The sequence below is a fragment of the Jaculus jaculus genome, chromosome 4, assembly GCF_020740685.1.
Source record: "Jaculus jaculus isolate mJacJac1 chromosome 4, mJacJac1.mat.Y.cur, whole genome shotgun sequence".
NCBI classification, from domain to species: domain Eukaryota; kingdom Metazoa; phylum Chordata; class Mammalia; order Rodentia; family Dipodidae; genus Jaculus; species Jaculus jaculus.
The window spans coordinates 158,966,594-158,990,120 of NC_059105.1; the positions used below are offsets into that span (position 1 = coordinate 158,966,594).

Below are 23,527 nucleotides of genomic sequence, written 5' to 3' on the forward strand. Positions count from 1 at the left end.
CATGCAGGAGGAGAAAATTAAAGAAATTTACTTAATTTTAAATGTTACTACTCTTGGGCTAGAAAGATGGCTAGCAGTTAAGGCGCTTGCCTGCAAAGCCAAAGGACCTAGGTGTTCAATTCCCCAGGACCCATGTAAGCCAGATGCACAAGGTGACACATGCATCTGGAGTTCATCTGCAGTGGCTGAAGACCCTGGCGTGCCCATTCTCTATCTACCTCTTTATCTTAAAAAAAAAAAAAAAAACTCCAAACCAGGTATGGTGGTGGCTCACACCTTTAATCCCAGCACTTGGGAGGCAGAGGTAGGAGGATTTCCATGAGTTCAAGGCCATCCTGTGACTACATAGTGAATTCCAGGTCAGCCTGAGCTAGAGAGAAACCCTACCTTGAAAAATAAACAAACAACAACAAAAAAAACAACAAAAAGAAGAACTCTGGTCTTAGGGGCTGGAGAGATGGCTTAGTGGTTAAGGCACTTGCCTGCAAAGCCTAAGGACCCAGGTTCAATCCTCCAGTACCCACGTAAACCAGATGCACAGGTGGCACATGTGTCTGGAGTTTGTTTGCAGTGGCTAGAGGCCATGGGGCATCCATTCTCTCTCTCAAATAAATAAATAAATAAAATATATTAAAAAAAGAACTCTGGTCATCCTTTGCAAGGTCAACTAATCTGTTGTAAAATAGCACCTGATTTATCCTGTTTTTGATGAGTTATTTTGGCAGCGTAATTTCTATTTAATTTTTTAAAAATATATATATACTTATTTATTTAGGAGAAAGAGGTAGAGAGAGAGACAGACAGAGAATGGGCATGCCAGGGCCTCCAGCCACTGCAAACAAACTCCAGATGCATGTGCCCCCTTGTGCATCTGGCTTATGTGGGTCCTGAAGAGTCAAACCAGGATCCTTTGGTTTTGCAGGCAAGTGCCTCAACCACTAAACTATCTCTCCAGTCCTCTACTTAATTTTTTTAAAACCTTTGTTCAACTAATAAGGAACTAGAAGAGTTACCATTTTCATTTAACTTTCCTTTTTTTTTAAATTTTTATTTTAGAGAGCATGAGAAAGAGAAGAAGAAACAATTGGCGTGCCAGGGCCTCAGCCACTGCAATTGAACTCCAGACATTTGTGCCACCTAGTGGGCATGTGTGACCTTGCACTTGCCTCACTTTTTTTAAAATTTTTTTTGTTGTTGTTTTATTTTTGATTTATTTATTTGAGAGAGACAGACAGAGAAAAGGAGGCAGAGAGAGAGAGAGAGAATGGGCATGCCAGGGCTTCCAGCCACTGCAAACGAATTCCAGACGCATGCGCCCCTTGTGCATCTGGCTAACGTGGGTCCTAGGGAATCTAGCCTCAAACCGGGGTCCTTAGGCTTCGTAGGCAAGTGCTTAACCGCTAAGCCATCTCTCCAGCCCACTTGCCTCACTTTTGTGCATCTGGTTTACATGGCATCTGATGAGTCAAATGTGTCCTTAGGCTTCACAGGCAAGCACCTTAAGCCACCTCTCCAGCCCTATTTATTAGAGAGAGAGGGGGGCAGGGGCATGACAGGGCCTCTAGCCACTGCAAACAAAGTCCAGATACATACGCCACCGTATGCATCTGGCTTACATGGTTCTAGAGAGTCAATCCTGGGTCTTTAGGCTTTGCAGGCAAGCGCCTTAACCGCTAGACCATCTCTCCAGCCCTTTATTTCTTTTTCTTTGCTTTTTATTTGTTTTTCAAGAGCTAGGATCTCTCACTGTAGCCCAAGCTGACCTGGAATTTACTATGTAGTCTCAGGTTGGCCTCCAACTCAGTGATTCTCCTACCTCAGCATCCTCAGAGCGGAGATTAAAGGTGGCAGCAACTTAATTTCAATACAAACAGGAAAAGCATGAGGTGAGAAATTAAAAGCAGTATAGGCTGCTATGGGTCAGTTTCCTCAATGAGTCACAACCCGGTTACAGGTTTTTAAAGTTACGGAACTTTACATGTGTGTGTGAGGGACAGCTGTTTCAGACTGTGCTACGATGTCACCACTGCAGACCCCAGGACTTTTACCCCAGGAACTCATGGTGGCAAGGAAAAAAGGCTGCCATATGAAAGAAATTTAGTCATGTAATATGAATAAACTGCCAATTTATTTCAGACCAAATTCACGGTCATATAGTGTGAAACCTCCACAAACTAGAAACCAACCAACAAGACATCTTATTAATGATTGAAAATATATGAAATCCTCAGTTGAAAATATATAAAATCCAAGTATTTGGATCAAACCAAATTAGACTTCTGTTGATTTATCCCATCCCCAAGCTCTCTCATAAGCCCTTCTATCTAGCCAGGTATGGTGGTGCACATATGTGTAATTCTAGCACTTGGGAGGCAATGACAGGAGGACTGTCATAACTTTAAGGTCAGCCAGGGCTATATAAAGAAATTCTTTCTTAAAAAGCTAACAACAGATGAATAAACTAGGTAATCTAAAAACAAAACATGTAGCTTTCATATCATGCCATTTGTTTATACCAAGTATAAGAAGAGTTGTAAAAGCTCACCATAGCAGCGGCTGGAAGAATGTCACCCAATAGTTGTCCCTTTTTCATGCACAACAGTTCTCAGGACCATGAAAACTGAATCTTGTAAACCACTTCCCCTTTGCTTTGGCCACAAGGAAACTCAGAGCAGTACTTGTATACCTCTCTAACAAGTGGATGGGCTATGTAGTTTGCATCTTGAGTAGGAAATGTTATATGACTTACTTTTCTATCCATTTTCTTTCATCTTATTCCTTCACTAGAACTTACAAACTGGGGCTGGAGAGACGGCTTAGCGGTTAAGCACTTGCCTGTGAAGCCTAAGGACCCCGGTTCGAGGCTCGGTTCCCCAGGTCCCACGTTAGCCAGATGCACAAGGGGCACACACGTCTGGAGTTCGTTTGCAGAGGCTGGAAGCCCTGGCGCGCCCATTCTCTCTCTCTCCCTCTATCTGTCTTTCTCTCTATGTCTGTCGCTCTCAAATAAATAAAATAAAATAAATGAACTTACAAACTGCCTCAATCCTTTGCACACAGTAACATGAGGTAAAAATAACACAAAATCTAAAATTCACAATACAATTAAATGTTTACTACATTTATTTATTCTACTTTTAAGCAAAGGAATAAAAAACACACAAAAAATTATTTTTTAAGTCCCAGACAGTTACAATTATTAACATGTAATTCTAAGCAACCAACAATATTATACATGTCTATGCCTTATACAGAAACAACTTAATCTGGGCTGAAGGGATGGCTTAGCAGTTAAGATGTTTGCCTGTGAGGCCAAAGGACCTAGGTTCAATTCCCCAGAACCCACGTTAGCCAGATGCACAAAGGGGCACACATGTCTGGAGTTCATTTGCACTGGCTGGAGGCCCTGGTGTGCCCATTCTCTCCCCCACTCTTTCTGTCAAATAAATAAATAAAAATATGGAAAAAAAAAAAAACAACCTGACAATCATCCAGAGCATTCAAAAGCTTATAAATATTTTTATTAAAATATTTAATTATCTCAAGTTGTTGCCCTCCATCTAAAGGAAAGTAGGCTAAGGCATCATTTTACATATAATTTAATCACTATCAACTACACATCATTTTCTAGCAAAATCCTCAAACACTCCAATTAGATATAACACCCTATTATCTTCCCAAGTAATTGTTTACATTCTCTAAGGTTCTATTCTGGCCCTGTCTAAATTCAGTGGGCATTTCTACCATCATAATTTCAACTATATCTCAGTAGGATCTCCCTCAAACTTTCCATTTCATTCCATGTTCCATTGCCTTAGGATTATTTTAGTTTTCATTTCATTTTGTGTTTTTTAAATGTAACTCTTTTTTTTTTTTGTATTTGTGGGAAATTTTAGTTTGCATAAACAAAAGTATAAAAAATTTAAGACACAGCGAACAACTATAAACTTTACAAACTGGCTACTTTGGGACAAACAACAAAAATAAAATTCAAGAAACATTAAAAATTTCATAAATCACTTATCTTATTTCTGCTGTGATGGAAGTTTCTAGGTAAACTCTTACATACTAGAACTTTAAAGGGAAGAGTCCACATGTGCACAAACCTGCATTCATTTTATAAGCAAATCCTATCTGAGTTGGTACTATTTCAAAGTCAAGAACAAATGGGGAAGAAGTCAGGCCAGCAGGCCTTACAGCTGTTAGTAAACTATAATTTAATGTGACATTGATTACGTAATCTGAAGATTAATCTATTAAGCACCAAATTATGTACTTATGTCCATGAATGAAAAGATTACTGTCACAAATTATAAATCACTGTGTCATGAGTCCATAGAACTAAAGACTCATAAGAAGAGTTCTTTCTTGGTAAATTCTCCAAATTTCAGGAGAGCTAAAATTATGACTTGACGTTTCAATTTTCAGTTAAAAAAAAATTCAACTTCCAGTTAAACATTTCATTGATAGATTTCCAAAATGTGCTATCTGTATGCTTAGAGTTATTTTTAAGATACAGTTTATACAAACTGAAGACCAAAAACTTCATGCTTTTAGAAAGCTGTTAACATAATCATCAATATCTGAGAAAGCTTTAAAGATCAGAATCTCTACACTGTTCACACGGTTCTTCACCTACATTTAGTTACAAATCAGGTCATCACATTAATGGCTGAGCCACCTCTCCAGCCCTTCGTTACAAATCAGTAAGCTAAATAGATACTTTCTAAGGTTCTATACACATTATTTTAGAATTTTGTTTTCAAAATTAGCTTCCTAAAATTTGTAACCTAAGTAGATAATCAAATATGGAAATAGACAAATGATTCAACTGTCCAACTTCTACTTCAAAATGGTGAATGACAAAATATTGTCACCAGTTCTCCATCCCTTAGCTGTTTTGATAATAGGATGCATGAGAGCTTAAAAAGTGATCAGTGGGTATCAACACTTTACAAACACACTAGTAAACATATTTCTAGAATAACTATTGAAAAGACTATAAGATTTAGTGACTCGTATTGAAAATGGAAGCCATAGCACTTAAGGTGCATGCCTGCAAAGCCAAAGAACCCAGGTTCAATTCCCCAGGACCCACGTAAGTCAGATGCACAAGTTGATGCATGCATCTGGAGTTCATTTGCAACAGCTGGAGGCCCTGGCACACCCATATTCTCCCTCTCTCTGCCTCTTTCTCAAATAAATAAATTTTAAATGGAAGCCTATCAATATTAGGGATAGTAAATTGAAACTTTTTTTTTTTTTTCTTCCAGATAGGGTCTCATTCTAGCCCAGACTGGAATTCACTCTATTTTCCCCAGGTGGCCTTGAGCAGGGTGATCTTCCTACCTCAGCTTCCTGAGTGCTAGGAATAAAGGCCTGGCTCCACAAAATATTCTTGATGGAAGAAATTTCAAACTGCTTCCATCTTGCATCTTTTATTACACACTCACTGAACCATCCTTAGTGTGACGTTAATAGTTAGGTATATTAAATGCAAGCAAAGCATACTAAAATCTGGGAGGGAACCCTCATTTTAATCTGTAACTACGATAATCAGCTTCAAGTATCATTAATCAACAACTTACCTTAAATATACAAAATAATCTTAATAAATAATTTAACTCTCTTAATTGATTAGGCTTTTTTGAAGATTTTAAACTACAGTACTGCACAGAGGGTATAGCTCAGTGACAAGAGTGCTGGCCTTGCATGGGCTTGATCCCCAGCAATACCAAAAGAAACAAAAAGCACTAAATTGACATGTAGTAAAAGCATAGTACACATACCCAAACCTCAGATCTGACTCTGATAGCTAGAACATAAGTTGCCCTTCCCAGGTAACTTAAAATGTAAATAACTGCTTTAAGTCCCACTGAACAGAAAATGTGCAAAGTTCCTGGTACAAGTTTAGGGTTAAACGTTTTATAGTCCTGTCACTCTACGGTGGAACAGAGACTGGATTTTGTTTGTTTTCCGTAATTATTTCACAGCCTTCCTCCATTTCAAAGGTAAGATTCACAAAGGAACTAGATACTACCGTTTCTGGTTGATCTGTCTGCACAATGGACTCAGCCTGCACCTTCTTTCGTTGGTACTGTCTTTCTGCTTCTTCAGACATCCTGTTTGCTTCTTCTTCCTCTTCCTCCTTCTTCATCTGGTAATACTCATCAATGGCATATTGGTATTTTGGGGTACTGATGCCCAACACAGATGCAATCTTCTCTCCAAGAAAGCCACACATGGATCAATTGTAGGTAAAACATCTTTCTTCTCTAGGCCTTCAACTTCATCTTAATCCATGCTGTACTCTTCCATTGTTTCACCACTAACAAAGTGGATGACCCACTTTGGGGCTTTCTTCTTTTTTCTTATAACTTCCAGTTCTACATTTTCAAATCCTTGTTCATTACTCATCTGGTGCGCCAAGTCTGCACATGCCACAGCCGCCGCGGAGACAGCCCCCCCCCCCCCCCCCCCCCCCCCCCGCCTGCACGCCTCCCACCCACTGGCGGTCCATCTTCGCTACTGGTAATGGCCGGGACACCCACTTCCATCCTCCGCCTAGGGGCGGCCAGACAGCAGAGGAACTAAATGTAACTCTTTAATATTTTATTTATTTGAGAGAGAGAGGGAGGGAGAGCGAGGCAGGTAAGAAGAGAGTATGTGAGCACCAGGGCCTCTTAGCCACTGCAAACAAACTCCAGCCACCTACTACATCTGGCTTTATGTGGGTACTGGGTTATCAAACCTGGGTCCTTCAGCTTCTTAGGCAAACACCCTTAACCACTAAGCCATCTCTCCAACCCCGTTTTTGTTTAAGTCAACTTCCAAACGTGCAGCAGCAGTTTCTTTGAACTTTCAAGGCAATCTGTTCCCACATTAATTGCATGTCTCAACACTGCTGTCACCATCCACTAACACTTATCATGCCCAGCCACATACTTTGCTGCTTTTGCCTCTCTTCCTATATACCTGGATGCCCTCTGTCCTGACTAAGCCAATTTTCATTAATTTTTTAAGTATTTTATTTAATTATATGAGAAGAGAAAGAAGCGGGGGGGGGGGGAATGAGCATGCCAGGACCTCTAGCCACTGCACAAATTCCAAATACATGCGCAACTTTGTGCATCTGGCTTTACATGGGTACTGGGGAATCGAACTTGGGTCCTTAGGCTTTTTAGGCAAGTGCCTTAACTACTGAGCCATCTCTCCAGCCCAGTTCTCATTAATTCTTTTTTTTTTAATTTGTTTATTTTTATCTTTATTTTGACAGTGACAGACAGAGAGAGAAAGAGGCAGACAGAGAGAAAGAATGGATGCACCAGGGCCTCCAGCCACTGCAGATGAACTCCAGACGTGTGCGCCCCCTTGTGCATCTGGCTAACGTGGGTCCTGGGGAATCGAGCCTCGAACTTGAGTCCTTAGGCTTCACAGGCAAGCACTTAACTGCTAAGCCATCTCTCCAGCCCTCATTAATTCTTTAGTCTATAGATCATGTCTTATCACAATAACATATATGTGTACATACATGTATATCCAATATAGACCTTGCTATTATCTGATTTCCTTTTCCATGAATAATTAGTATCAAACTGCTCTAAAGCTATCTGTTGTTTGATTTAGATAGAAGGTGTTTTTTGTTGTTGTTGTTTTCAGTGGTGGTTGCTTTTCAAGGTAGGGTCTCACTCTAGCCCAGGCTAACCTGGAACTCACTATGTTATCTCCAGGCTGGCTTCAAACTCACAGATATCCTCAGCCTCTCAAGTACTTGGATTAAAGGAATATGGCACCATGCCTGGTATATACCTAAGCTTATTTTATTTGTTTGTTTTATATGTAAGCTTTCTGAGGTGGTCTCATCTATTCCCACAGATTCAATTAAAAATCACAAACTCACTCCCAAATCTAAATCCCCATACTTGTTCTCCAGCAAACTTTTCCCTAATACATCCAGCTGACAGTGCCCCTTGGCTAGCTGAAAGGCATGTCTAAACAGAACTCTAGATTTTTACCAATGAAATGCACTTAACCTCTCATGTCAGTCCATTATACATCCAGTTTTGCAGACCAAAAATCTACACGTGAGTCTGGACTTATCTTTTTCCTTCACATTTGTAAGATCCATGAGAGAGATTAGTGTTGATAACAAAACACAGCCCAAACTCAACTACTCCTCTTCACTATCAGCACAGTTCAGGTCAGTGACCAGCTCTGTCTGAACATCTAGTCTCCCAATTCATCTCTGCTGCTGTTTGTTCTCCCTTCAGTCCACTCACGAGTGGCCAGGACGATCTACTCGGAACCAAGACCAGATCATACGACTGCTCGTGGGGCTCCAGAGTAGGAGACCCATCACGACCAAGGAGACCCTGAACAGCCTGTCCCCTGTCCTACCTTCCGGACCTCACCTGCTGCGCTACTCACTGTCCACGGTGCTTCCGCATCCTGGCTTTCTTTCCATATGAATGTCTGCATCAAATGCCTCTCTAGTGACGCCTACCTCAACCTTGCTCCTCACTCACAGCATCCTGCTTCCTTCTTCTCTATTTTTTAGGTATTTTTATTTTTCTTTCTCATTTTTCAGATCTCTGCTCCAAGGTAATCCTGAGAGGATCTTGACCACCTCAGGTAAAGTCACAGTCAATTTCATCATCTAGTGTGTACACACACACACACACACACACACACACACACACACACACACGATGCCTAGTGTGCCTCCCCTCCCCCAACAGAATGGAACTTTTTCAATTTGTGGAGGGCAAGTATCAGGTAAAATTTCTTGTATTTTTCACTAGTATTAATCTACTATAATTTTGAGCATGTAAAAACTCCAATAAATGGGGCTGGAGAAATGGCTTAGCAGTTAAGGCATTTGCCTACAAAGCCAAAGGACCCCGGTTCGATTCCCCAGGACCCACATAAGCCATATGCACAAGGGGGTGCACGCATCTGGAGTTTGTTTGCAGTGGCTGGAGGCCCTGGCATGCCAATTCTCTCTCCCCCACTCCCTCTATGTCAAGTAAATAATAAAAATATTTTTAAAAATTCTAATAAATGCCTAGTGAGAAATTTATAAGAAGTAATATTTGCAATCTGCGTTACTGTGATTTTCTAAAAGCCAGGTATAAATGCAAAATATTTGCAAAAAAAAAAAAAAGTTGATGACATCAAGACTGCTACTTCACTTAAGTTCAGACCAACATGGTTATAAACTAGGAGTCTTCCTAAATTAATCAACCATGAATTTCTATTACAACCACTTAAACATCTATAAAATAACAACTATAGGCAAGTGATTCTAATGAAACAAACTGAAGGCTTACTTAATGTTATAACGTCCAGTTTTCAGTGTACATCTATCGGGAAGTTGAGCAAGTTTCCTTGAGAGCATTTTAAAATACTTCCGGCACTCCTGCATTCCTGTGCTTTGTTCATAATCAGTAGACGCAGAAAGTGGCAGTCCATCTCTGACACGAATGACTGAGGCAGATAAAATCATCGACATTTCAACTGACAGAGGAGACCTAAAACAAAATGAGTAAGTGGAATTAAATAAAAATTAGGCCGGGCATGGCGGCGCACGCCTTTAATCCCAGCACTCGGGAGGCAGAGGTAGGAGGATCGCTGTGAGTTCAAGGCCACCCTGAGACTACAGAGTTTATTCCAGGTCAGCCTGGACCAGAGTGAGACCCTACCTCGAAAAACCAAAAAAAAAAAATAAATAAATAAAATAAAATAAAATAAAAAATAAAAATTAAGGTCAAGCCAGGCGTGGTGGTGCACGCCTTTAATCCCAGCACTGGGGAGGGAGGCAGAGGTAGGAGGATCACCATGAGTTCGAGGATACCCTGAGACTACATAGTGAATTCCAGGTCAGCCTGGGCCAGAGTGAGGCCCTACCTTGAAAAACCAAAAAAAAAAAAAAAAAAAAAAATTAAGGTCATGGGCTGGGGAGATGACTCAGCAGTTAAAGGCACTTGCTTGATGACCCAGGTTTGATTCCCTAGTACCCACATAAAGCCAGATGAACACAATGACACATGTGCCTAGAGTTTGTACACAGTGGCACAAGGCCATAGCATGCCCCCCCACACACATTCATTCTCTAGTAAATAAATAAAGTAAATACAAATAGTTTTTTACGGGATGGAGAAATGGCTTAGCGGTTAAGGTGTTTCCCTGCGAAGCCTAAGGATGCCGGTTCAATTGCCCAGGACCCATGTAAGCCAGATGCACAGAGGGAAGCATGCGTCTGGAATTCACCTGCAGTGGCTGAAGGCCCTGGTGCACCCATTCACTCTGCCTGCTCACTCCTCCCTCCCTCCCTCTCCCTCCTTCCCTTTCTCCCCAGCCTCTCTCTCTCTAATAAATAAAACATTTTAACAAATATTTTTAAATTAAGGTCAGGACTAAAAAGTATATGTAAACCTGTCCTATTTACTAGTAATCAAATATTTATAAAAATAATGACCAATGTACTTCAATAACTTTACACTTAACAAACTAGCCTTTTAAAGTGTGTGCAAGTAAGAATATAAGGGTATGTGTGTGTGCGGTGGAGGTCAGAGGACACCCTCAGGAGTCATTCCTCAGGAACATCATTCACCTTGAGACAGGGATTCTCACTGGTCTAGAGCTTTCCAATTAGGCTAGACAGGCTGAGCAGAGAGTCTCAGAGATTTTGACTGTCTCCATCTTCCCAGCACTGAGATTACAAACACATGCCACCACACCTGGCATTTTTATGTGGGTTCTGAGGATTGGACGAAAGTCTTCTTGCTTGTGAGGCACACTTTACAGACTGGGTTATTGGCCCAGTCCCAAACAAACTAGCTTTTAAAAATAACATTTGCAACCCTGGCGTGGTGGCACACGCCTTTAATCCCAGCACTCAGAAGGCAGAGGTAGGAGGATCTTCATGAGTTCAAGGCCACCCTGAGACTACATAGTGAATTAATTCCAGGGCAGCTTGGGCTAAGGCAAGACCCTACCTCAAAAAAAAAATAAATAAATAAATAAAAATAAATTTGCTTTTGTCTCACATAAGTAAAAGTAAAAATCTGGTAAAATGCCATTCACTATTCTCAAAATAACTTGGCAATTTTTACAAGAATTTAAAAACAGCTACACCCTTTAATTTTTGTTATTGTTCCTTTGTTTTTGAAGCAGAGTCTCACTCTAGCCCAGGCTGACCTGGAACTCACTCTGTAGTCCAGGCTGGCCTTGAAGTCAAGAGGTCTTCTTACATCAGCCTCCCAAGGGCTGGGATAAAGGTGTGTACCACCGCGCCTAGCTTTAGTTACCTCTTTTTTTTTGTTTTGTTTTGTTTTTTTGAAGCAAGCACAACAGACTGGCCTTTTGTTGTTGTTGTTTTTTATGAGAGAGAGAGAATTGGCTTGTCAGGGCCTCTAGTAGCCACTGCCATCAAACTCCAGACATATATACCCCTTTCTGACCTTGTGTGCCTGCATTTCTGTGCATCTGGCTTACATGGGACCTGGAAAGCCAAACATGAGTCCTTAGGCTTCGCAGGCAAGCACCTTAACCGCTAAAGCCATCTCTCCAGCTTTACCTGATTTTTAAAAAATTTTTTTTGGTTTATTTTTATTTATTTGAGAACGACAGACAGAGAATGAGGCAGAGAGAGAGAGAGAGATAGAGGGAGGGAGAGAGAGAGAGAGAGAATGGGCGCGCCAGGGCTCCCAGCCACTGCAGACGAATTCCAGATGTGTGCGCCCCCTTGTGAATGTGGCTAACGTGGGTCCTGGGGAATCGAGCCTCGAACCAGGGTCCTTAGGCTTCACAGGCAAGCGCTTAACTGCTAAGCCATCTCTCCAGCCCCACTACCTGATTTTTTTATGTAACATTTTCTTATGTAGCCATGGCTGGCCTCAAAATCCTGCCCCCTGAGTACTGGATTACAAGTGTGTGCTGCCACTTCTAACCATAAATTTAAATATATAACCTACCCTAAAGAAAATAATCATAAATTTCAGATAAAAATTTAAAAACAAAGATACTTTTTTTTGGGGGGGGGTGTTTCAAGGTAGGGTCTCACTCTAGCCCAGGCTGACCTAGAATCCATTACATACATAGTCTCAGGGTGGCCTCCAACTCACAGTGATCCTCCTACCATTACCTCCCAAGTGCTGGGATTAAAAGCGTGCAACACCACATCTGGCTACAGAAAGATACTCTTCCACCCAAACAATTAAAAAACAACTTTAGAACCCAATGCAAAGTGATGGTTAAGTGAATAACAGTATGACATTATGACAAAATACAATGCAACAAATAAAACTTATGTTTGTAGAAAAAAAGAGTTTAATAATGTGGCAAAATAATATTAAATTACATTGTATGCATATATGGAATTGTCAAAAATAATGTGGGCTGAAGAGATGGCTTAGTGGTTAAGGCACTTGACTATGAAGCCTAAGGACCGAGGTTCAGTTCCCCAGTACCCACGTAAAGCCAGATGCACAAGGTGGTGAAAACATTTGGAGTTCCTCTGCAGTGGCTAGAGGCCTGGGTGCACCCATTTTCTCTCCACCTCTCTCAAATAATAAATAAATAAAATATTTAAATAAATAAAAATACCATAAAAAATACCAATAAAAAGCTCATATGGTAAGTTTTAAAAAAGAACAAGATGAAAATTGCCTTTTTTGCCAGGAACAATGGCACATGCCCTTAATCCCAGAAAATGGGGGGGGGGCAGAAGCAGGTATACTGGGAGTTGGACATCAGCCTTAACCACAAAGCAAGACCTTTTGAGAAATAAAAAAAAAAAATCATTTTATCATTTTTTTCCACAAAGAAAAAGGAGGGTAAATAAGAGACAGATATTTTTAAAATGATGCCCAAATCAAAATAATACTCACCACCAGGAAAGAATATGGGCAACTGCTGTTATATACATTTCTTAATGTTGACAAAGTTCCACTACGGGTATATATTATTCTCATAATCAAAACATGTTTTTTATTCCATAAAAATTCTAAAGCAAAAGGAACACTAGTTTTAATGCTGTTCTCAATCTTTATTTTTCTTTAACCAAGGAGTAAATCATACTCATCTCTTTCATAAGGTTCTAGTCATGTTTTACAAAAACAGATGAAAGGATTTCACAGGCCTGGATCTAAATAAGAAATCAAACTTTGATAAAATACACAGTAGTTCTCAAAATTTAGTTTGCAAAAGTAGTTTAAAGTCTGATTAGAAATACAGATTTCTAGTCATCCCTCTCCAAAAAATAATCCTTCCAACTGGCTTTACAATGGTCCTAACAGATTCCCAAGATGATGACCAAGATTACTGAACAAGAACCACACTTTGAAAATCACTGACTTAAGAAGGCTCACCCTCTGGGATAAAGTGACAGTCTTCTCTGTCAAGTTATCCGAGTGCAACATTACCTCATACTTCCCTATTAATAGCAAAAGCAATTGGTAAAATTTCAAAAACTTGATAAAAATTTTATATGCTTTTTTTTCAAATGTTTTAATTTAAGCAACTATAACTAAGTTTATAATTGCCCACTTCTGCTGGTCAACATTATCCCATTCTAAAAATGAGAAGCTGGGGCTGGGAAGCTGGCTCAGTGGTTGTTTGCAAAGCCTGCTGGCCCAGGTTCAATTCCCCAGCACCCATGGAAAGCCACATACACTGTGGCACCTGCACTTGTGGAGTTCATTTTCAGTGCCAAGAAGTCCTGGCATGTCTTTCACTTTCTCTTTCTCCCCCACCACCTATCCTCTCACAAATAAGTAACATTTTAAAAATGAAATGCTGGGGGTTGGAGAGATGGCTTAGTGGTTAAGGCACATGCCTGCGAAGCATAAGGACCCAGGTTTGATTCTCCAGGTCACAAGTAAGCCAGATGCACATGGTGGTACATGAATCTAGAGTTCATTTGCAGTGGCTAGAGGTCCTGGCATGCCCATTCTTTCTCTCTCTCTCTCCACCCCCCAGTAAATAAATAAATAAATAATCTTTTTTAAAAATGAGAAGCTGTATCAAACTGCCCAGTAAGCACTTCTCTTAACGTTCATACCCATATATTAATGCTACTCTCACTTTTGATACAGCACCTTCTCTTTTCAGATGGCAGTGACCTCGGGATGACTCAAAGGTATCGTGGTGCTGGAAAGAAGTCACAGGAGTGCTCAGCACTGCAATATCTTTATCACACCTTCCAAGGCTCAGGGTCCATTGCAGAAGAGGTGACAGAAAGAATATAAGAGCCAAAGGAAGGGTAGGACTCCTTACAACGTGCTCCCCTGACACAAAATGGCCTGGATATCCGTGACCTCACAGTGCCTGACACTACCTACACAAGACCATCATAGTAAGAGGAAAAGATCATGACATCAAAATAAGAGAGACTGACTGAGAGGGGGAGGGGATATGATGGAGAATGCAGTTTCAAAGGGGAAAGTGGGAGGAGGGAGCTCATTACCATGGGATATATTTTGTTATTTTTTTTAATTTTTATTAACATTTTCCATGATTATAAAATGTATCCCATGGTAATTCTCTCCCTCCCCACCCACACTTTCCCATTTGAAATTCCATTCTCCATCATATTACCTCCCCATTACAATCATTGTAATTACATATATACAATATCAACCTATTAAGTATCCTCCTCCCTTCCTTTCTCTACCCTTTATGTCTCCTTTTGAACTTACTGGCCTCTGCTACTAAGTATTTTCATTCTCACGCAGAAGCCCAGTCACCTGTTGCTAGGATCCACATATGAGAGAGAACATGTGGCGCTTGGCTTTCTGGGCCTGGGTTACCTCACTTAGTATAATACTTTCCAGGTCCAACCATGGGATATTTTTTATAATCATGGAAGTTGTTAATTTAAAAAATGGCAGGTTATATTTTGAAGAAGAGGCAGAAAGAAGTGTGAACATCAAGTTAGAATCTTTCTGTACAGTTGGGGGGGGGGCTCAGCCCTCTATCTGTTGTAATAAAATAAATGAGGCCAATTAATCAATGGTAGAAATTTGAAAAAAAATTAGAAGCTGGCTGGGCGTGGTGGCGCACGCCTTTAATCCCAGCACTTGGGAGGCAGAGGTAGGAGAATCACTGTGAGTTCGAGGCCACCCTGAGATTACATAGTGAATTCCAGGTCAGCCTGAGCCAGAGCGAGACCTTGCCTTGAAAAAAATAAAAAAAGAGAAGCTGAAGCTAAGCAAGAAGAGAAGCTGAAGCTGAGCAATATATCCAAAGGCCCTTGCATAATGTTACAATCACTTAAGCACTTAAAATACATAAATTACATTTTCAATTTATAATCCTTTATACAAAAACAAAAATGCCATAGAAAACTAATTGATACAGGAAATCAGTATCTGGTTCTTTCCATTGCTATATATAGTTCAAATCTGTTCTGTTTATGGTGGTAACTAACCTAAAAATTAACTAAGCTAATAAAGTTAGTGCATTAAATTTCCTGCTTTCCAAAAATAAATAAATAAATAAATTTCCTGCTTTCCCATTTTCATGATGAAAGGAGAGGAATTTCTAGGTATTAATAAGCCATTACCCTTTAACGATTCTCTTTTGCAATTATTTAAGAGAAAAAAAAGCCAGCAGCAAACTAAATCAGTCTTTTTACTGCAGTGGAATTTTCAAACAAGTTCCAGTTCTTCATACACAAACCAGCATAATTTTCCCCATTTATCCACTTTTCTTTAATATTTTTATAAAGATTTTATTGTTATTTATTTATTAGAGACGGTGGGGGGGAGAGAACAGGCACACCAGGGCCTCTAGCCACTGCAAACGAACCCCAGATGCATGTGCCACCATATGTATCTGGCTTATGTGGGACCTGGAGAGTCAAACCTGGGTCCTTAGGCTTCCCAGTCACACGCCTTAACCACTAAGCCATCTCTCCAGCCATATTTACTTATATTTATGAGAGAGAGAGGCAGATAGAGAGAATGGGTATGCCAGGGCCACAAACCACTGCAAAGGAACTCCAGATGCAAATGCCACCTTGTGCATCTCTAGCTTTATGTGGGCACTGGAGAATGGAACCTGGGTCCTTAACACTTTTCAGGGAGGTGCCTTAATTGCTAAGCTGTCAGTCTAGCCCCACTTTTTCCCCCCTCTTGTAAGCCATATCAAAAGCTGGGATTCCCCAAAGGAATGATATCAACACTATAAACCCCTCTATTCAAATTTATATAACTATTAAACCCAAACTATAGCATTTAGCCTCAACATAAAAAGAAAACACTCTCATCTCAGCTGTAAATTTGTCTGTACCAAGACCAAGCTAAGATTAGAGGACACTTAAAAGTCCAAGCAGCATGGCCGTTGTGGAGAAAACCAAGGTAGAGCCAGTGCAACTACGGAAAGCAAAGAGGCTACAATTGCATGGGAAGCTTTGGAAGCACTAACAGCTTTTTCTTATCGGGGCCAGAGATAATTTAAGCCACTGCTCTACGTTTTCTTACTTTTAACAAAAAGCAAACAAAAACAAAAAGCAAACAAAAACCTCCCTGACAGCCTGAGCATTGGCCAGTATTTCCTTTGCCCAACAGGAAAAGGCCCAGTCAAAGTCTAGATCTGCAGATCGGACTGGCTGAAGAAATGCCAAATGACTTAATGATTATCAGACTCTTCAACTTAAAGCTGACAAATCGCTGACCCCTCTCTTCTAGAAGCTTGCCAGGTAAGAACTTTAGGTGCAAAGTGTTAGGAAGGCAAGTCTTAAGTAATAAAACTCAAATATGAGTAGTTTTATGCACTTTGCAACCAAATGGTTTCATCTCTTTAAATTTTATTTTCATCCTTTCCCAATGCTCTCAAGTACCTCTCTGAATTCCTACCTTTTATACACCCCACTTGCACTTGCACTATTATTTACCAAATATTGATCTTCTAACTAGCTTTTGCCTATTTATAACAATAACACCTGTGAAGTCAGTCTTCAGATAATGGTTTTACTCTTAATTAAAAAAAAATGAAGAAACTTGGTTGTTTCATTTAAATGTGTATGAAAACTTTCAGGGGCTTGTTTTTTAGTGGCCATCTGCTTACAGAATTATCTTACATATTTCTTCATACCAAAGCTTGGAAAACTAATTTGGTACACATAATTTTATTAGCTGAGACCCCTAAGAGTTAGAAAGGGGTCAATTTGAGGATGGGCATAAAAGTTTGATGCAAAGGGTCAGGTCAAACTGATTAACTATATTCATTATGATCCTCAGCATGGGAGAAAACTGAAGAGAATGCTACTTATCCTGAGGTTTTGTCTTACCTTCTACCTCACTAGAAGTCCCTGTCACCCCTGTTGGAGAAACTTGTACCACACAGTATGCATGAGACCTCAGGCTCCAGGACAGGTTACATTCACATCTAGGAACAGAACCCTCAACTCATGAACAAATGTCAGTGGTCCAGCACTTGTGCAGCACCACAGTTCACAGAGTTATACCCTCCGTTTTACAGATGAGGAGACTGTCACTTTCTCAAGGTCTAGGACATAGCAGAACTGTACTTCAACCTAAGTGCTAGTATTTCCTACGTCACTGTGCTGTAATAGCCTCCGAAACCAGTAAGTCAGTAAGCAGCACAAAACCAGTGACAGGGCTGGAGAGAAAGCTTAGTGGTTAAAGCGCTTGCCTGCAAAGCCTAAGGACCCAGATTAGCTTCCCCAGAACCCACGTAAGCCAGATGCACAAGGTGGCGCATGTGCCTGGAGTTCATTTGCACTGGCTAGAGGCCCTGGCGTGTCCACTCTCAAAGTGGATAAATATAATAAAACAGTGATGCAGAAGCTAAGTGCTCTTTGGTTTTGATGTGCGCGCTCACCTGTGCGAGCACGGTCTTGGGCGGGACGAGCGTGTGGAGGTCAGAGGACAGCACTGCGTCCTGGCCCTTCCCATCTACCTTGTTTGAGGCAGAACCACTTGTTATTCATTGCTGTGTTAGCAGGCTAGCAAGCTTCCAGAAAGTTCTCCTGCTTCTACCACCATTCTCACAGCAGGCACACTGGGATTACAGCGGGTGCCACTAGACCCAGCATTTCACATGGGCGCAGGGGATCCAAACCCAGGTCCTCGCACTTGCACAGCAAGCACTTTACCCACGGAGCCCTCTCCCCAGCTGAAAGATGACATTCCTAAAAAAATTCCAAATCAGAAGCTGGAGGGTGGCTTAGCGGTTAAGGCACTTGCCTGCAAAGCCAAAGGACCTAGGTTCGATTCCCCAGAACGCATGTAAGCCAGATACACAAGGTGGTGCACGCGTCTGGAGTTTGTTTGCAGTGGCTGGAGGCCCTGGTGTGCCCATTCTCTCTCTCTAAAATAAATAAAAAATATTTAAGGGCTGGAGGGATGGCTTAGTGGTTAAGGCGTTTGCGTGCAAAGCCAAAGGACCCAGGTTTGATTTCTCAGGACCCAGATGCACAAGGGGGAGCACACATCTGGAGTTCGTTGGCAGTGGCTGGAGGCCCTGGCATGCCCATTCTCTCCCTCTTTCTCTGTCAAATAAATAAATTAATTAATTAATTAAATAACTTACTTTAAAATATGTATCTAAAATTCCAAAACATTGCTTTGTGTAATGTGTAAATGAGCCTTTTCTCCAGCCGTTTTTCTTTTCTTCTTGAAATGGGCATATGGGTATGCAAGGGTTTCTAGCCACTACAAACAAACCCCAGATACATGTGCCATTTTGTGCATCTGGCTTTACATGGGTACTGGGAAAATGAACTCAAGTCACTGGGTTTTATAGGCAAGCATCTTTACTGCTGAGCCATCTCTCAGCCTGGCCGTTTTTTTGAGACAGGGTTGTATGTAAGCCAGCCTATACTGAATTCTTTTTTTAATTTATATATATTTTTTGGTTTTTCAAGGTAGGATCTTACTCTGGTCCAGGCTGACCTGGAATTCACTATGTAGTCTCAGGATGGCCTCGAACTCTTGGCAATCCTCCTACCTCTGCCTCCCGATTGCTGGGATTAAAGGTGTTGCCACCATGCCCAGCTTCTGAATTCTTTAAAAAAAAAAACAAAAAAACCCAACTTTTTCTTCTTTTATTTGAGAGAGAGAGAAAGAGAATGAGCACACCAGGGCCTCCAGCCACTGCAAATAAACTCCGGACTCAAGCTCTCCCCTGTCCATGTGGCTTACTTGAGTCCTGGTCAATCGAACCAGGGTCCTTAGGCTTCACAGGCAAACGCCTTAACCACTAAGCCAGCCCTGTCCTGAACTCTTGATACTCCCATCTCCACCTCCAAAGTGTTGAAATTACAGGCATGTGCCACCACACCTGAATTAGCCACTCGTTTTTTTTTGTTTGTTTGTTTGTTTTTCCCCCGAGGTAGGGTCTCACTCTGGTCCAGGCTGACCTGGAATTAACTCTGTAGTCTCAGGGTGGCCTTGAACTCACGGCGATCCTCCTACCTCTGCCTCCCCCCGGGTGCTGGGATTAAAGGTGTGCGCCACCACGCCCGGCTTAGCCACTCGTTTTTAAATAAAAATTTTAAAACAGCTTACATTTTCTTTAAGAGGCAGTACAGTATGACAGTTAAAGAGGTCAAACCCTGTAGTCAAGATAGCCCAGGTCTGAATCCAGACTGTCCCACATACCAGCCATATACCCTTGAGTTAAGCTTTGCCTTTGTAAATACAATTGCCTTACCTGTAAGCTGTATCTACTAACAGCATCTATCTCACCTGTAAGTTAGTTACTCACAGCATATACTTTCTAAGCTCATGTAAAGCACCTGCCCATGTAATCTACTAAAAGTTCTAAGCTATGCTTACTATCGGCTAGCTACCTGCCCTCTATGAAACATGTACTTTATACACCTCACCTAGGCTCTCCAATGACAATTTGTTCAACTACTAAACTAGTAAGAGGGCTGTTTAAGTTTAGGGCTAACTCTTAACAACTCGACATTACCTCTAAACATATTCAAGCTTCTTAGTCCATTACATGGAAAGGAAGGTTACAGACATTCATTTGAAAGGAACGGGCTTTCTTTCCTAGATTGACACTACACACAACGTTTAATCAGCCACTGTAAAGAAAACGTGAACTCAACGGACAGGATGGCCTTAAAATGCCCCGGTGCGGGCTGGAGAGATGGCTTAGCGGTTAAGCACTTGCCTGTGAAGCCTAAGAACCCCGGTTCGAGGCTCGGTTCCCCAGGTCCCACGTTAGCCAGATGCACAAGGGGGCGCACACGTCTGGAGTTCGTTTGCAGAGGCTGGAAGCCCTGGCGCGCCCATTCTCTCTCTCTCCCTCTATCTGTCTTTCTGTCTGTGTCTGTCACTCTCAAATAAATAAATAATTTTTTTTAAAAAAAATGCCCTGGTGCCTTAGCAGCTCAGGGAACGGTCACAGGTGTCACCCTCAATTCTGAACCCTATCATATCAGAAGATATAAAAGTACTAAGTAAGGTGTTGCCTGATTCTTTATAATACTGGCATGTGAGTAAACACAAGTACCGTGGACTGTAATTCAATTTAAAAAAAAAAAAAAGTGCTTGCTCTACGATCATTTGGGATTCCCTCATGGCTGGTGTGATGATTAACACTTTGGGCTTTGTCCCAGCTGGGTCGGGCGCACTAGAAGGGGCTGGTTCCAAAAATGATCCACCTGGCCCAGGTGATGGGTGTGATCCCAGGAAGCCAAGGAGCAGGAGAAAGGTCTAGAGCTGCTTTGACTGACGTCGGGATCGGGACATGTGTACTTGTGGGAGTCGTCTTTGCTAAGGTCACATCATTTTAAAAGACAAAAAAAAAAAGAATAACCACCACGGGGCTTCACGGGTGTCCGTGGAGCGACGTGCTCCAATCCCGCTCAATGCCCCGGGATCGGCACGCATCGGGGTAAATGAAGGCCGCTGGGCTGGACATCAGAGAAATGCTCGGGCCACCACCTCCCCAGCGCGGGCGGATCCCAGCGCTGACGTGACGTCCGGGTCAAGGGAGTCCCCACCGCCACCCGCGGGCGGTCCCCCCGTGGACGCTGACGCCCCTCTGCCCGGGGCCGCCGCACGGATCTCCCCCGGGGGAGGAGGGGATGACGATGGTGGACGGGATGGGGGGGAGGGGAGCGTCGGGACAACCAGGGGAACAACCGCCGGCCCGCGCGCCCCTCTGCCTGCCCGGCTCTGAGGGCGAACCGCGTCCCCCGCACGCCCGCGGCGGCTCGCTCCGCCCTCCACCCCCGGTAGTCGGCGGGAGCGTGGCGGGAAACGACCCGGAGGAAACAGCAAGAGGGGCCGGGCCCGACCGGGCAGTACCTGTCGCTCCCGGGACCCGCCGCTCCGAGTGACGCGCCGCACGCAGTGCATTGTGGGGCGCGGCCCGTAGTAAGCCCCAGCCGACGTCCAACGTGGCTGGCGCCGTGGATTCTAGCCCCGCCCCCCTGAGCGCGTCCTGGCCAATCCGGTTCTGTGGGAAGCCCTCAGCGACACGCCCCCTTCCGGGGGGGCGGGGAAACCCTACTTAGTCCCGCCCCTCCGCCAGGAGAGACAGACGGCTCGTCTGGCATGTGCCAGGGAGGTTAGGTGTCCTGCAGGGACGGAATTATGCCGTGCCTCGCGAGTAAGGCTAATCTCTCCCGTATCTGGAGGGCCTTTGTCTCTCTCACACGCGACCCTGAAGCAAACAGTTGTACCAGGGCCTTGGGACAAACTCCCTGTGGGTGGAAAGAAACTGCCCCATCAGCCACTACAGATAACTGACTATGGCAAGGGAAAAAGAAAAGAAAAAGCCTGGCTTGGTGGCACACACCTTTAATCCCAGCACTCGGTTGGCAGAGATGAGTTCGAAGCCACCCTGAGACTACATAGTGAATTCCAGGTCAGCCTGGGCTAGAGTGAGACCCTACCTCGAAAAAAACGAAACAAAAATAAAAATAAGGGGAAAAAAATGCCAGATGCTGGCACTATAGCTCCTTCCAGCTTTCGGGAGGAACTGCATTACTGAGCAGGCATTTACCCAGGGCTTATCAAGCGACAAGCAGTGTTAGGCCTTGGTTTACATGAATGAACATGGTAATGCTCAGTGGAATTTAAGAGGTCATAAAAGCAAAAGACGTTAAGGCATAAATTGTGATGAGCACAACGAAGAGAAATTAATAAGTGCAATGATGGGAATTTCAAGGCCCCTGAATTGAAAGAAAAAAAAAAAACAGTTCAGGTCAAGACATATTTTTAAAAACCAAGGGGGGCTTAATGAATGTCCCAGAAAACATGATATGTGAGATCAGGGCATAAATAAATTTGGATTGTTCAAGGATTTGGAAGAAGTGTCTGGCTGGAGAGTAGGGGCAAGAAGTTTTGTCTCAGATGAGAAAGGGCTAGAAAGAATATGCTGTCTTGGCTGCTTAATACAATTCAGGCTATAATCTGCAAAACAACCTAAGACCGGCCAGTTAGGAAGAACTGCTAAGTAGGATCTGATGCACGTGTGAAAGCTCACTCTACTCTTTGTGGGGAATAGGTTGGTGGAGGGCAAGAAAGGTTACTAATGGGCGAGTCTGAAAGCCATTGTACTGATCAAGGCCACAAATTATGGTGGCTTAAACTAAAATGATGGATGTTTTCAAAATATGAATAAATAAGAGATCAAATCCAAGAAATGTCATGGTCTGATTTGCTGGGAAGGGTCAAGAAAAGTACTGGGCTGGAGAGATGGCTCAGCAGTTAAGGCACTTACTTGAAAAGCCTAACAACATGGGTTAAATTCCCCAGTACCCACATGTAGCAGACAGCTTCAGGTGCACTGAGATGAACTTCCAGACCAGGCACAGTTATGGAGGAAGGGATTTATTGAAGCTTACAGATCCAGGGGAAGTTCCACAATGGCAGAAGAAGCTGGCCTGCTTTCTCAGGTCCAAACACAGAGAGAGAAGCACAAGCCTAAATGTCAAAAGCCACACAGCCCAGCACATCTCAGTAACTCCATCTGGGTACATTTTGTATATCTTTAGATTGAAATCTCAAACCCACCACCACACCTTGAGATCCGCCCAGTGACATCGCCTCCAGCCTGGTGGCTGCAGATGCAAACTACAAACTAATAAAACACTGAATATATTAAGGGCTGTCTTATACACAAAGTGATGTGTGCATATAGAGATTGTTTGTAATGGTTACAGAACCTTGGGCGCCTATTCTTTCTCTCTCTCTCCTTGAAAATAAGTAAATAAAACATAGAAGTATTCCTTGAACTGCCCCCCCCCCCACAAAAAAGTCTTAAGCTTGGCTCTTGAAGTAACTGTATGGACTACAAAGCCATTTATACACTCAGAAGGAAGAGCAAAAGTTTGGGCTATGTTAAATTTGTGATAGTAGTAAGTGAAAATATCAAGCATTTTTGGATAAGTATGCTTAGAGTTTAGAGGAAAGATGTGGACTAATTACATCCTTGGTGGTGGTTAGAATTAACCAAGAAATTCCATTCTGAGATATACATTCAACGGAAATGCAATCATATATACAAGATGCTAATGTAAGTTTTAGAATATCCT

General features: G+C 42.3%; 1 protein-coding gene and 1 pseudogene across 1 annotated transcript in view; both read right to left on the bottom strand.

Moving 5' to 3' along the window:
- Window positions 1-21,346, bottom strand: part of Sec22a (SEC22 homolog A, vesicle trafficking protein) — a 77,290-nt gene extending 55,944 nt beyond the window's left edge. The window contains exons 1-2 of the mRNA XM_004663926.2: window positions 21,294-21,346; window positions 9,330-9,530 (exon numbers count right to left, since the gene is read on the bottom strand). Of these exons, the coding sequence (XP_004663983.1) occupies window positions 9,330-9,511 (182 nt within the window). The 5' untranslated portion in view covers window positions 9,512-9,530; window positions 21,294-21,346. The remainder of the gene's footprint in view (window positions 1-9,329; window positions 9,531-21,293) is intronic.
- LOC123460194 lies at window positions 5,920-6,520 on the bottom strand (annotated as a pseudogene).
- Window positions 21,347-23,527: the final 2,181 nt, after the last annotated feature.